This window comes from Garra rufa, chromosome 3, assembly GCF_049309525.1.
Source record: "Garra rufa chromosome 3, GarRuf1.0, whole genome shotgun sequence".
NCBI classification, from domain to species: Eukaryota; Metazoa; Chordata; class Actinopteri; order Cypriniformes; family Cyprinidae; genus Garra; species Garra rufa.
The window spans coordinates 40,858,368-40,870,862 of NC_133363.1; the positions used below are offsets into that span (position 1 = coordinate 40,858,368).

The following is a 12,495-nucleotide window of genomic DNA, read 5'->3' on the forward strand; positions in this document are numbered from 1 at the left end:
TTTCCTTTCCTTTCCTTTCCTTTCCTTCCTTCCTTCCTTCCTTCCTTCCTTCCTTCCATCCATCCATCCATCCATCCATCCATTTCCATTCTATTCCAATCCATTCCTTTCCTTTCCTTTCCTTCTTTCCTTCCTTCCATCCTTCCTTCCATCCATTCATTTCCAATCCATTCCATTCAATTTCATTCCTTTCCTTTCCTTTCCTTTCCTTTCCTTTCCTTTCCTTTCCTTCCTTCCATCCATTCATTTCCAATCCATTCCATTCAATTTCATTCCTTTCCTTTCCTTCCTTCCATCCATCCATTTCCATTCTATTCCTTCCTTCCTTCCTTCCTTCCATCCATTCATTTCCAATCCATTCCATTCAATTTCATTCCTTTCCTTTCCTTCCTTCCATCCATCCATTTCCATTCTATTCCAATCCAGTCCAATCCAATCCATGTCATTCCTTTCCTTTCCTTTCCTTTCCTTTCCTTTCCTTTCCTTTTCCTTTCCTTTCCTTTCCTTTCCTTTCCTTTCCTTTCCTTTCCTTTTCCTTTCCTTTCCTTTCCTTTCCTTTCCTTTCCTTTCCTTTCCTTTCCTTTCCTTTCCTTTCCTTTCCTTTCCTTTCCTTGCCTTGCCTTGCCTTGCCTTGCCTTTCCTTCCTTCCTTCCATCCATCATCCATCCATCTAATTCCATTCTAATCCATCCATCCATCCATCCATCCATCCATCCATCCATCCATCCATCCATCCATCCATCCATCCATCCATCCATCCATCCATCCATCCATCCATCCATCCATCCATCCATCCATCCATCCATCCATCCATCCATCTAATTCCATTCCATTACATCTATCCCATTCCCTTCCTTCCTACTTCCTACTTTGTATGTATAATGTGTGAAGCACCAACATACCTGTGTGAGTTTTATGAGTGTATGTAACATAAAGCCTACATATATATGCTTATATTCACATTTCTGCAAAAAAAAAAAAAAACACCCACCATTATCTGCACAATATCAGTTGTGCATATGGTGTAGTTATAATAATGTGTTTTACAGCTGTGAGTATACGGTCCTCCTACCCACGCAGGGTCTTCTTAGTAGCTCAAACACTCCTGACAAGTGTGTGTCTGTGCATTTCATATGTACAATTGTCTCTTTTTTTAGTTTTTATAAACGCATCTTTATACTTCCTACCTGCCTCTCGATCTACTGACATGCAGACATGTGCAAACCCACCCACACACACACCACAGATGAGGACCCTTCTCACAATCACTCAATAAATACACTCACTGCACATTCACATTAGTGATATTGAACACATGACGTCTGTCTGGCTCTGTGTTGATATTGGGAGAAATTTAACCGATGAGTCCATTCTCCACATCCACTGGAGAATCTGATGCCTGTTGGCATTTCAGTTAGACTAAATTCTGTCCCAGGGTGAAAGATATGCTAAGCTTTAAACAAAGGCATGAGGGCACATGTGTTGACCTTCGGCTCTGTGGAGACAGAATGATCTCTAACCCCTCCTCCAGCTTTCCATCCATTCCTCCCAGTTTCTTTGCCTCTTAATATGAACTTGATTACAATGTTTCTGTAAATTTCATACCTGTAAGTCAGTGTGGGAATTAGGGAGTGACTAGGGAGGTGTTTTCGTGTAATTTTTAAGGGTATTTATAAAGGTCCCATCTGTCAAGGTTTATGCCACTACAATCCAAACATAATTTTTTTTAGGTAAATATTTAAATAAAATAATAATGTTTTTATGAGGATTTTTTTGCCTTTAGTTCCTAACTTGTATGAAATTAACATTCACAGTAATGTATTAACTATCGCATTGCGCTATGTATGACAGGAAGGGACGTGCAGCCAGCTGTTTTATAGCCCTGCAGTGAGAGATGCATCCTGCCCTGTTCATGACAGTCTGGGTGTGTGACTGTTTCAGTCCCAAGAGTCTGTGAGGATATCCTGCCACACAGCTGTGTGGTTTAACACTAGTCTATATGTGCACTCACTCTCACATATGCAGACATACTCTGGAGTGGAATCGCTCTCTGTCTCTCACTGTCTGACACAAAGTGCTGTTCTGCTCGCTCAGCACACATACACAAACACTCCAAGGTCATTTAGCTCTGTACAGTACCCATCACTCGAACCCCCACTCAATATCTCAACCTTCTCCATCACAGCAAAACACACACACACACACACACTCACATCAGATCTTACACAGTCAGCACCTGCGTCATGCGGGTAATTCAGCCAGGAAAAACTGCAACACACCACTAGATGAACACAGTCACTGACTGAGATTTAAGTAAGATATGTGTAAATGAAGAAACTGCAACTCTATAATAACCAAATAATATAATATAATATATTTAGTGCTATAAAAATTTGTGAGTTAACGCAGCTGATTATTTTTTCCAGTTTAACAGCATTAAAAATATTTAACACAGGGGCAGGGCAACTGCTGCCTCTGTCTTTTTTTTATTGACAAGAAGTGTGTTTATTTAGTCGCAGAACGTCTATACGACCACATCAAACAGGAGACTTTTCAGACACGCACTCCAATTTCATTTTAGTGCTAGGCGCTAGTGGGTAAGGTGACAAGGGAGCTTTAGTAGAACAAAAGTGAATTGTGGTCAGATGAGATGTCAGGTCATATGTCAGTAAAAACAAATTTACCTGTCCTGTCAGGTGCACAAATGTGGCGTTGCGCGCTGTAGCCTGTATCATTTCATATTAAAGCGTGAATGAAACTACAAGCATGCCAGATCCGCCTCATGTTCAGAAGTGGCAGCTCTTAAAGTAATAGCAGTCAAATAACCTAATAACCTAGCTGCTGTGATGTCTGTTAATCAAAGAACAAAAGAAAAAAGAGAAAATCAATAACTTTTGTAGGTTTAAGGATTTATCTATATCGAATTTACTTAGCAGGCAACGGACCGGTTGACGTTGAACTAGACGTCAGACAGACATTGCTTTTTTGGTTGAGAATGAAAATTGACGTAAGTATTTGACGTTGACTTAACGTTGGATTTTGAATACACAACCTAAAAACAACAAAATATTAATGTCAGTTGAAGTTGGTATTGGACATCAAATTAATGTTGACATTAGATGTTGAATTGACATCGAATTTTTGGTCACACACTGTCACAACCGAAATTCAACCAAATATCCACGTCTTATGATGTTATGTGTCTGCTGAGAAGTATTTAGTGTTTGATAACTTTATTTTGTATATTTTCTACTTGCTGAAGGGCACAGGTAAATAATAGGTTTATGTGAAGATTGTCATAAGTTCACTTTAATTTGAAGTTTGTTTTTTTAAGTCTAATAATTTCAGTTTGAAGATTGAATGTGAAATTGCAATATTAAAGTATTTTTTAAAAACTTTAATGTTAGGTGGGATTAATCACAGTTAATTTCAGTAAAAAATGTGCGATTAATTAGTTCATTTTTTTTAAGCAAAACCAGTCTTAATGTAACGTATCTGGTCTTCTCTGTCATCATGAACTCTTGCACCACACTTCATGGACTACAATCCCCATAAGCCACTGCACCAATCACTGCACACATCTGTTCCTCATTTCCCACTGATCTGATTGCTGCAAACACCTGTTTCACATTTACTGACTGCATTTAAGCCACTCACACACACAGCCACCTTGCGAAGTCTAATTGTTCCCATGGTCATTATTCTAAGCGTGTTTCTCTGTATTGGATTACCTGTGTATGACTCTGGACTGTGTACCCCGTTGTTGATTCCTGCTGCCTGCCTTTGTTGGATTATCTGTGTATGACTCTGGACTGTGTACCCCGTTATTGATTCCTGCTGCCTGCCATTGCGACCACTGCTGGAGTATTGAACTGTTTCCCGGATTACCTACGTTGTTCCTGTTTTCTGGCGTTTACTCCTGCCTGTCGACTATTCTAATAAAGCCTTGCAAATGGATCCGCACGTCTCTGACTCCTCCTTGTGACAGAAGACTTCGCCAAACCAGGATCCAGCGGCTTTGTTTCACCCCCAGCATCATCATGGACCCAGTCGACCAACTTCTGCTCCTCCGACAAGGTAATCTCCCCATTAAGGAATATGTCCACAGATTCTGTGAGTTGTCACTTCATTTACCATTTCGTGATGAAGCTTACCTTAAGGACTTATTCCGCCGGGGACTTAATGAGCCAACTAAGTCTATGTTGCCAGGAGGAGAATTTAAATGTTCTGTGGAGGACTATATGCAGTATGCGTCGCTGCTATGTGGCTCTAAGTTAACTGTGGATGTTTTAAAAGAGCCACAGCACAAGAGGTCTGCTAGCCCAGAACCACAGCAGCCACACTTTACCACGTGGTGGCAAAGGTTAATTTCTAGCGTGGAGGACCCACCGCTGCTGTCGGCTCGAGCAGCTGGTCTCCCAACCAGTCCTCCAGTGACTGCGCCGCCAGAGCGCCCTCCAGTGACTGCGCCGCCAGAGCGCCCTCCAGTGACTGCGCCGCCAGAGCGCCCTCCAGTGACTGCGCCGCCAGAGCGCCCTCCAGTGACCGCTCGCTCAGAGCCTGCTCTTCCAGAGTCTCCGCTGGAGACGCCCAGCCCTCCTGAATCTCCGCTGGGGTCGTCCAGTTCTCCAGAGCCCGCTCCTCAAGAGCGTCGTCCAGAGCCCGCTTCACAAGAGCGTCGTCCAGAGCCCGCTTCACAAGAGCTCCGCTCCACTCCGCTGGTTCAGCCCTGCCTTCCAGAGACTCCGCTGGTTCAGCCCTGCCTTCCAGAGACTCCGCTGGTTCCGCCCAGCCTTCCAGAGACTCCGCTGGTTCCGCCCAGCCTTCCAGAGACTCCGCTGGTTCCGCCCAGCCTTCCAGACACTCCGCTGGTTCAGCCCTGCCTTCCAGAGACTCCGCTGGTTCCGCCCAGTCTTCCAGAGACTCCGCTGGTTCTGCCAAGCCTTCCAGAGACTCCGCTGGTTCCGCCCAGCCTTCCAGAGACTCCGCTGGTTCCGCCCAGCCTTCCAGAGACTCCGCTGGTTCTGCCCAGCCTTCCAGAGACTCCGCTGGTTCCGCCCAGCCTTACAGACACTCCGCTGGTTCAGCCCTGCCTTCCAGAGACTCCGCTGGTTCCGCCCAGCCTTCCAGACACTCCGCTGGTTCAGCCCGGCTTTCCAGAGACTCCGCTGGTTCCGCCCAGTCTACCAGAGACTCCGCTGGTTCCGCCCAGCCTTCCAGACACTCCGCTGATTCAGCCCTGCCTTCCAGAGACCCCGCTGGTTCCGCCCAGCCTTCCAGAGACTCCGCTGGTTACATCCAGTCGTCCTGAGATTCCTGTCTGCCCGGTTCTGGTCACGGAGCTCAAGCATGGACTGTTCCCACCCACCCTCCCTGCTGCTCCAGTCCTGCCACCTCTGTCTCCTGACAGTCCCTCTACTCACCCCCATCCCACATTCGTGGCAGAGGACTTGCCGTGGGACTGCCAGTCGCCATCGGTGTCCAGACTGAAGGACCCCTCACCATCACCTCCAGTCTCAGAGTCCTGGACTCCACCTCGGTCCTCCGACCCTGCGGCTCCACCCCGGCTCTGTGCTCCCTCATCTCCGTTGTCGGCCATCGGCCCAACAGCTCCTCCGGGCTCCATCGTCTCTCCGGCTCCGCCCCGGTCAGTCGTCACCCCACCTTCGCCTCTGGACTCTACTCCTCCGGCTGCGCCTCGTCACTCCGTCCTGCCGGCTCTGTGGACCTCCTCCCTCCCGTGGGCACAGCCTCGATCCTCTGTCACTCCGGCTCCGCTGCGTACCTCCGGACCTCCATCTCCGCCGGGGTCGCCAGAGCCTTGGGTTCCGCCTTGGCCCTCCTGATCCTCTGTGTCGCCCAGGACCATCGACTCTCCGGTTCCGCCTCGGGCTCCACCTCCGTCGGTCGGCCCCATGCAGGAGCCAACCCTTCCTCCTCCATGGCTTCTCCCTCCGTCGGCTCCGCCTCATTTCGTGGTTCCAGTACCACTACATGGACCTGGCCCTCCATCCCTCCCCCTGTTCCGCCTCCGCTCCACCACCCTCTAGATTGTTAAGGTGGTTAGAGCGTCTGGAAGCCGCTCCTTGCGGAGGGGCTATGTAACGTATCTGGTCTTCTCTGTCATCATGAACTCTTGCACCACACTTCATGGACTACAATCCCCATAAGCCACTGCACCAATCACTGCACACATCTGTTCCTCATTTCCCACTGATCTGATTGCTGCAAACACCTGTTTCACATTTACTGACTGCATTTAAGCCACTCACACACACAGCCACCTTGCGAAGTCTAATTGTTCCCATGGTCATTATTCTAAGCGTGTTTCTCTGTATTGGATTACCTGTGTATGACTCTGGACTGTGTACCCCGTTGTTGATTCCTGCTGCCTGCCTTTGTTGGATTATCTGTGTATGACTCTGGACTGTGTACCCCGTTATTGATTCCTGCTGCCTGCCATTGCGACCACTGCTGGAGTATTGAACTGTTTCCCGGATTACCTACGTTGTTCCTGTTTTCTGGCGTTTACTCCTGCCTGTCGACTATTCTAATAAAGCCTTGCAAATGGATCCGCACGTCTCTGACTCCTCCTTGTGACACTTAAGTAGCGTGGGTATATTTGTATTAATAGCCAAAAATACATTGTATGGGTCAAAATTATCTATTTTTCTTTTATGCCAAAAATCATTAGGATGTTCCATGAAGATATTTTTATTTAATTCATACTGTAAATATATCAAAATTTTGATTAGTAATATGCGATTTTCTCAGCATTTTGATTTTGTTTGCTCCCTCAGATTCCAGATTTTCAAATAGTTGTATCTTGGCCAAACATTGTCCTATCCTAACAAACCTACATCAATGGAAAGCTTATTTATTCAGTTTTCAGATGCTGTATAAATCTTAATTAAAAAAACTGACCCTTATGACTGGTTTTGTGGTCTAGGGTCACAAATGTGTAAATAACATCTCTTTGTGTTGATCTCTACAATACGTCTACAATGTTTCCAGCTTTGCAAACTTAACAGATCTGTTTGTTTCTGTACTGCATTTCATAGAGCCATTTTCAGTCATTTTTCTCCGACCTTTCTAAATAAAGTTCAATTAGCTCATGACAGTATTTCAGCTGTGAGAGTCCAATGGCCCAAATCAAACTTAGACACTTAAACATACAAACAAGCACAATAAAGACAAAATTAGCCTGATCCCTATTCATACGGTCAGCTAAATTGGCCACCTTTTTAACCGTCATCATAATCTCAATGTCAAAAAGTGTCCCAGTTAATCTGAATTCTCCCTATATCCCTTGGCCTGCCTCTTCTCTTCTTGCTACTTTCCTCTTTTCCTTTCTTTATCTCTGTCACACATACTGTAGTATGGGACATGCTCAGTCTGTCCTCAGCAAAAAAGCACAGCTCAGGCTTTATGCAGGACAGCACTGGATTAGGAGCTCCACTTCGTAATCAGTCTGCTAAAGCCACACACACACACACACACACACACACACACACACACACACACACACACAAACACACTCTCTCACACACTCGCACATAAACATGCCTCACCCAGCCAAGACCCACTGCCCTACTGTGGGACAGGCACTAGCATATTAAACACACAGAGGGAACCAGCTGGACAAATGCACATAGAAGTTTGTATTGCACAGCATAATATTCACCTGCATAAACAAACGCACTCCACCTGTCCGGCACTGCAGTACACTACAGTCACAGATTCAGCAGAACATCCCACTGCAGTGGAGCCCAAACCCAGCAGCCCCTCCCAGCCTCACACGCTCCAGCACACACTTACCTTTGTGACAGTCATGCAGAGAACAGTGCAGAAGAGTCAGCTTCTGTTCCTGAAACGCTGAGTGAGACAGCAGGACAGAGAGAGAAAGAGAAGGACTCCTTGAGTGCGTGCAGCCTGCAGTCTATACGACAGCAGAGTGAGACACGGGAGATTGTGAAAGAGGAGGAGGAATGAGAGGGAGAGAGAGAGAGGGAGGGAGGGTCTGGTCGTGTCTCTCGCTAAGTATCCAAGCCTATCAGTGCCGCGGTAGCTGTGGTCCTCTAGTCAGGATACTGCAGTGAAGTCAGCTCAGCAGCATGTTAGTACTATTACTCCTTGCTCTCTCTCTCTCCCCCCTCTCTCTCTCTCTCTCTCTCTCTCTCTCTCTCTCTCTCTCTCTCTCTCTCTCTCTCTCTCTCTCTCTCTCTCTCTCTCCCTCCTTCCAAGCTGTCAATCTGATTACTGCATGTGCTAATGAAGATTATTGATGTCCACAACAGCATCACTCTGTTTACCATGTCATACTCTTTCTCTTTAGCTCTCTGAATACCACACACATTGTAACTCATACTTTCTATGCTTGCGGTATCTAGTACTCTCATCAAATTCTTATAACTTGGCTGCTATAATCAAAATTTATATTGCAAACAAAATTACAGAAAGACTTTGAAATCTTGAAAAAGTTGTTGAAGAAGACCAAAAATAATTTCTATGGGATTATGAAATTGATATACTTAACAAGATTACTATACTCATGATTGTTCTTAAATAAGTGTGAAGAACAAGAAAAACAAACATCAAACCATGATGTAAGATGAGCTGCAGCTTTATTATGTTCTGCTGTCCTCTTGTGGGCCTCTGCGATATTACATCACTTTTATTGAACAACACATTTAAAGGGATAGTTCACCCAGAAATGGGGTGTTTATTTATTTATAGTCATGTGATTCCAAACCTGTATGATTTACTTTGTTCTGTGGCACACAAAAGATGATGTTTAATGGAAAAACTTTTGAGTGAAGGCTGTAATTCTGGCTAACATCTTGTGTTGTATGGTTGAAAGCCATATATAGCAGGGGTGCCCATACTTGGTCCTGAAGGGCCGGTGTCTTGCAGAGTTTAGCTCCAACCCCAGTTAAACACACCTGAACAAGCTAATCAAGCTCTTACTAGGCATACTAGAAACTTCCCAGCAGGTGTCTTGATGCAAGTTGGAGGTAAACTCTGCAGGACACCGGCCCTTCAGGACCAAGTATGGGCACCCCTGCTATATAGTTTACCTTTATAACAAAATTACAATAAATAAATGAGAGTAGAATTGTAATGTGCATCTCTACTTCCTTCTTCTGTTGAAAAATGAAGCCAAAATATCCAATATTGCGCTAATGATGTCGTTTAGAGCCCAAGTCTGCAAGTTAGTACCAAGACTAAATTTATTTGATGACAAACCAGTTAAAAGCAATACTGTGAAATAGTATTATCATTTAAACTAACTGTTTTTTTTAAAGAATTAGTTCACTTCCAGAATAAAAATTTCCTGATAATTTACTCACCCCTATGTCATCCAAGATGTTCATGTCTTTCTTTTTTCAGTCGAAAAGAAGTTATAAACTTTTTAACCACAAATGCTCTTCTTGCATTAGCTCTGCATCCACAACTTCGTGCATTACTTAGTCATGTTGGAAAGGTCATGCATGGCATACTGTAGGTGGAAGTACCGACCCAGTGTTTACACAGCGAATAAGATACACTACACTCTTAAAAATAAAGGCTTCAAAGGGGTGTTTTTTGCAGTGATGCCATAGGAGAACCTTTCAGTAAACAGTTCCTAAAAGAACCATTTTGAAGAACATTTTAAATTTCTAAAGAACTTTTCTCCACTATAAAAAAAAAACATTTCTGCATTTGAAAGGTTCCATGAATGTTCAAGGTTCTTCATGGAACCATCGATGCCAATAAAGAACCTTTGTTTTTAAGAGTGTACCCTACCTTTTTGAACTAAAGTACACAGACGAAGAACATTTTCAACGTGATTACAAAATGTGGTAAGAGCTTGTGCAAGATGAGCGTTTGTGGTTAAAAAATATGTAATTTTTTTTGTAGAAAATTACTTATAGCTACTATAGATAATAATAGGGATTGTGTAGAGTCATTTGAAGCTGCATTAAAGCAATTTGGACCTTCAACCCGTTGGTTTCCATTGATGTCCAGTATATGGAGAAAAATCCTGGAATGTTTTCCTCAAAAACCTTAATTTCTTTTCAGCTGAAGAAAGAAAGAGATGAACATCTTGGATGACACTGGAAGAGAACTAATCTTTTACCATTGGTCTTTTTTTTCATATTACTATTTTTTTTGTGGAAACCGTGACTTTTGTGAGCTTTCTTTGATACATATAAAGTTCAAAAGAACAGCATTTATTTATTTATTTTTCTTTCCAGATCACTTTAGCCCATCCTTGCCGAATAAAAGTATTAATTTCTTTGAAAAACAATCTGACTCACCCCAAACTTTTGAACACATTTTTTTCGTATACAAGCAGCATTTAGAAGTAGATGTTTTACCAGTTCCTGTAATTTGTACTTCCTGTGGGTGTCTCTGCCAGCAGAGCAACTACAGTTAAGATGCTAATGGACAGCTTTCTCCAGGAATTATATATCTCCTTGTACACCAATTACAAAAAATAATGGCCTTGGAATAAGAATTCCCAAAATAGTTCATAGTTATTTTGAATGTTTGTCATAGCTAATGCTAAAGCTTTTTTAAAATAGGTTATTATTTTGTCCTAACTTGTCTTAAGTTAACTTAAAGGGACAGTTCATCCAAAAGTGAACATTTTGCTATTATTCACTCACCCTTATGTTATACCAAACCTGCATGACAGGACCGAACCTATATGACACGACTGAACATTAATTACGCACCTTCATGACGTTCCGAACCCGTAGACCTTCGTTTATCTTCGGAACACAAATTAAGATGTTTTTTAAGAAATCTGAGAGTTTGTTGCCCCTGCATAGACAGCAATGCAACTACCACATTCAAGGCCCAGAAAGAACATCATTAAAAACAATCAAAAATAATGACTTAATTCAACAATTTCTTCTCTTCCGTCTTTGACGCATTTACGAGAGTACCACGTTTCTGATGTAGAACGTCCATTCTATATTATATCCATTCCATTGTATATTCTGGTTTAAATAAGTAACACAGGGTAGAAAATTGCAAGTCATCCTTCTGTCAAAATCTTCAGACATGTTTATGATGACTGTTTTATGTACAGCATGTGTTTAACTCTGTTTGTATTTCTTAATTTGTGTTCTGAAGATGAAGGAAGGTCTTACGGGTTTGGAAAGAAATGAGGGTGAGTAAGACAACATTTTTTTATGAACTATCCCTTAAGACTCGTAACTTGGCTAAAACAGGTCTTAGAGCTCACTTATGGTGATTTTGTCTGATGTTTGGAATAATGCTGGGAAATTGCGTTCAAATGCCGAATTTGGTCCTTATAGTTACATTATAGTTAAATTTGTCTGAGCATGCAGAGTAAATAATGTCTCATTAAAACAATGAGGAGAAATGACTGCGATAAGCCATGCTTTTGAACTTCAGAAGCCCTAGTTACTGTAATTACTGTATATCTACAGAAGCAGAGATAAGAGCCGACATGCAGAAAAATATCTTATCTGCTCATGCCTGAAATACCTCTATGATTTTGACTGGATCTGGAAAGTGCGAGTGCAGTTACATGTTACTTAATTTTTTCTTTGGGTGTTAATGTCTGTGTTCATGTGCAATGTGACAGGGTCATGTTCACTAGTAAAATGTTAACACTAGGGGGCAGTATCATACACTTTGCCTGAGTCAGATACCCACTCACGTACTTATGGTGAGATTGAAGGCAGACCCCCAAATCTGGCTTGACTGTCCACCAGATCTGTCTGCACAGAAAGTGTTACTCTAGTGGAACTTTTAATGTGCACTTCTTTGGTTACAGCTTCCCATGTACATGACACAATGTTCCAGATACACTGTCTGCACAGAAACCACTTCCACTGAAGTCAGGGGCGAAGGGGAAAAAGTAAGGGCCTCCAGGAAGGAGACAGGAGAGGAGATGATGAACTGATGGCGTGATGGAATACAAACAAAAAGAATAAGGTGTAACACAGGATATGGAAAATTATAGCTAAACATTGACGAATTAAAGGGATAGTTTACTCAAAATGTCACACAAACATTAGAATTTAAAATACCTTCATTTGCAAAAGAAAGAAAAAGAAAAAAAGAAAATTCTTTGAAATATAGTTAAAGTGCATACCCACAAGCAATTATGGTAAACAAAAATATTTGTAATGTTATTTCTATTTTGTCTGCAACTAGGTTTGCAGTTTTTATATACTTTAAAGGTCTGGAGTACTCTGCAAGTGCACATTCAATACAATTAAGAACACTTTTCACAAGGGGTGTTGTGCATTTTAAGAAATCTTTAGTGTTAAAAGGCCTTAATGAGTCCAAAAATTTGATATGACTGTTATATGTGCACCTGACCTTGACCTTTCTATATAATGTTGTATTGAGCTGCAGTAGTCCACTTTGTAAGATTTTATTCCCAGGTCTATAAGTTCACCCATAGTATCCATAGATCTGCACCTTTAAAACATTACAAGTGGAAGGAAACCATGTAACTCCACCCCCCAC

General features: G+C 42.8%; 1 protein-coding gene across 2 annotated transcripts in view; it reads right to left on the reverse strand.

Moving 5' to 3' along the window:
• coro2ba (coronin, actin binding protein, 2Ba) overlaps nucleotides 1-8,066 on the reverse strand; it is a 57,844-nt gene extending 49,778 nt beyond the window's left edge. Inside the window, exon 1 of one of the 2 annotated variants that reach the window (XM_073836153.1) lies at nucleotides 7,819-8,066. In XM_073836153.1, the coding sequence (XP_073692254.1) occupies nucleotides 7,819-7,833 (15 nt within the window). In that variant the 5' untranslated portion in view covers nucleotides 7,834-8,066. The remainder of the gene's footprint in view (nucleotides 1-7,818) is intronic. The other variant, XM_073836154.1, reaches the window with a different exon arrangement.
• Nucleotides 8,067-12,495: the final 4,429 nt, after the last annotated feature.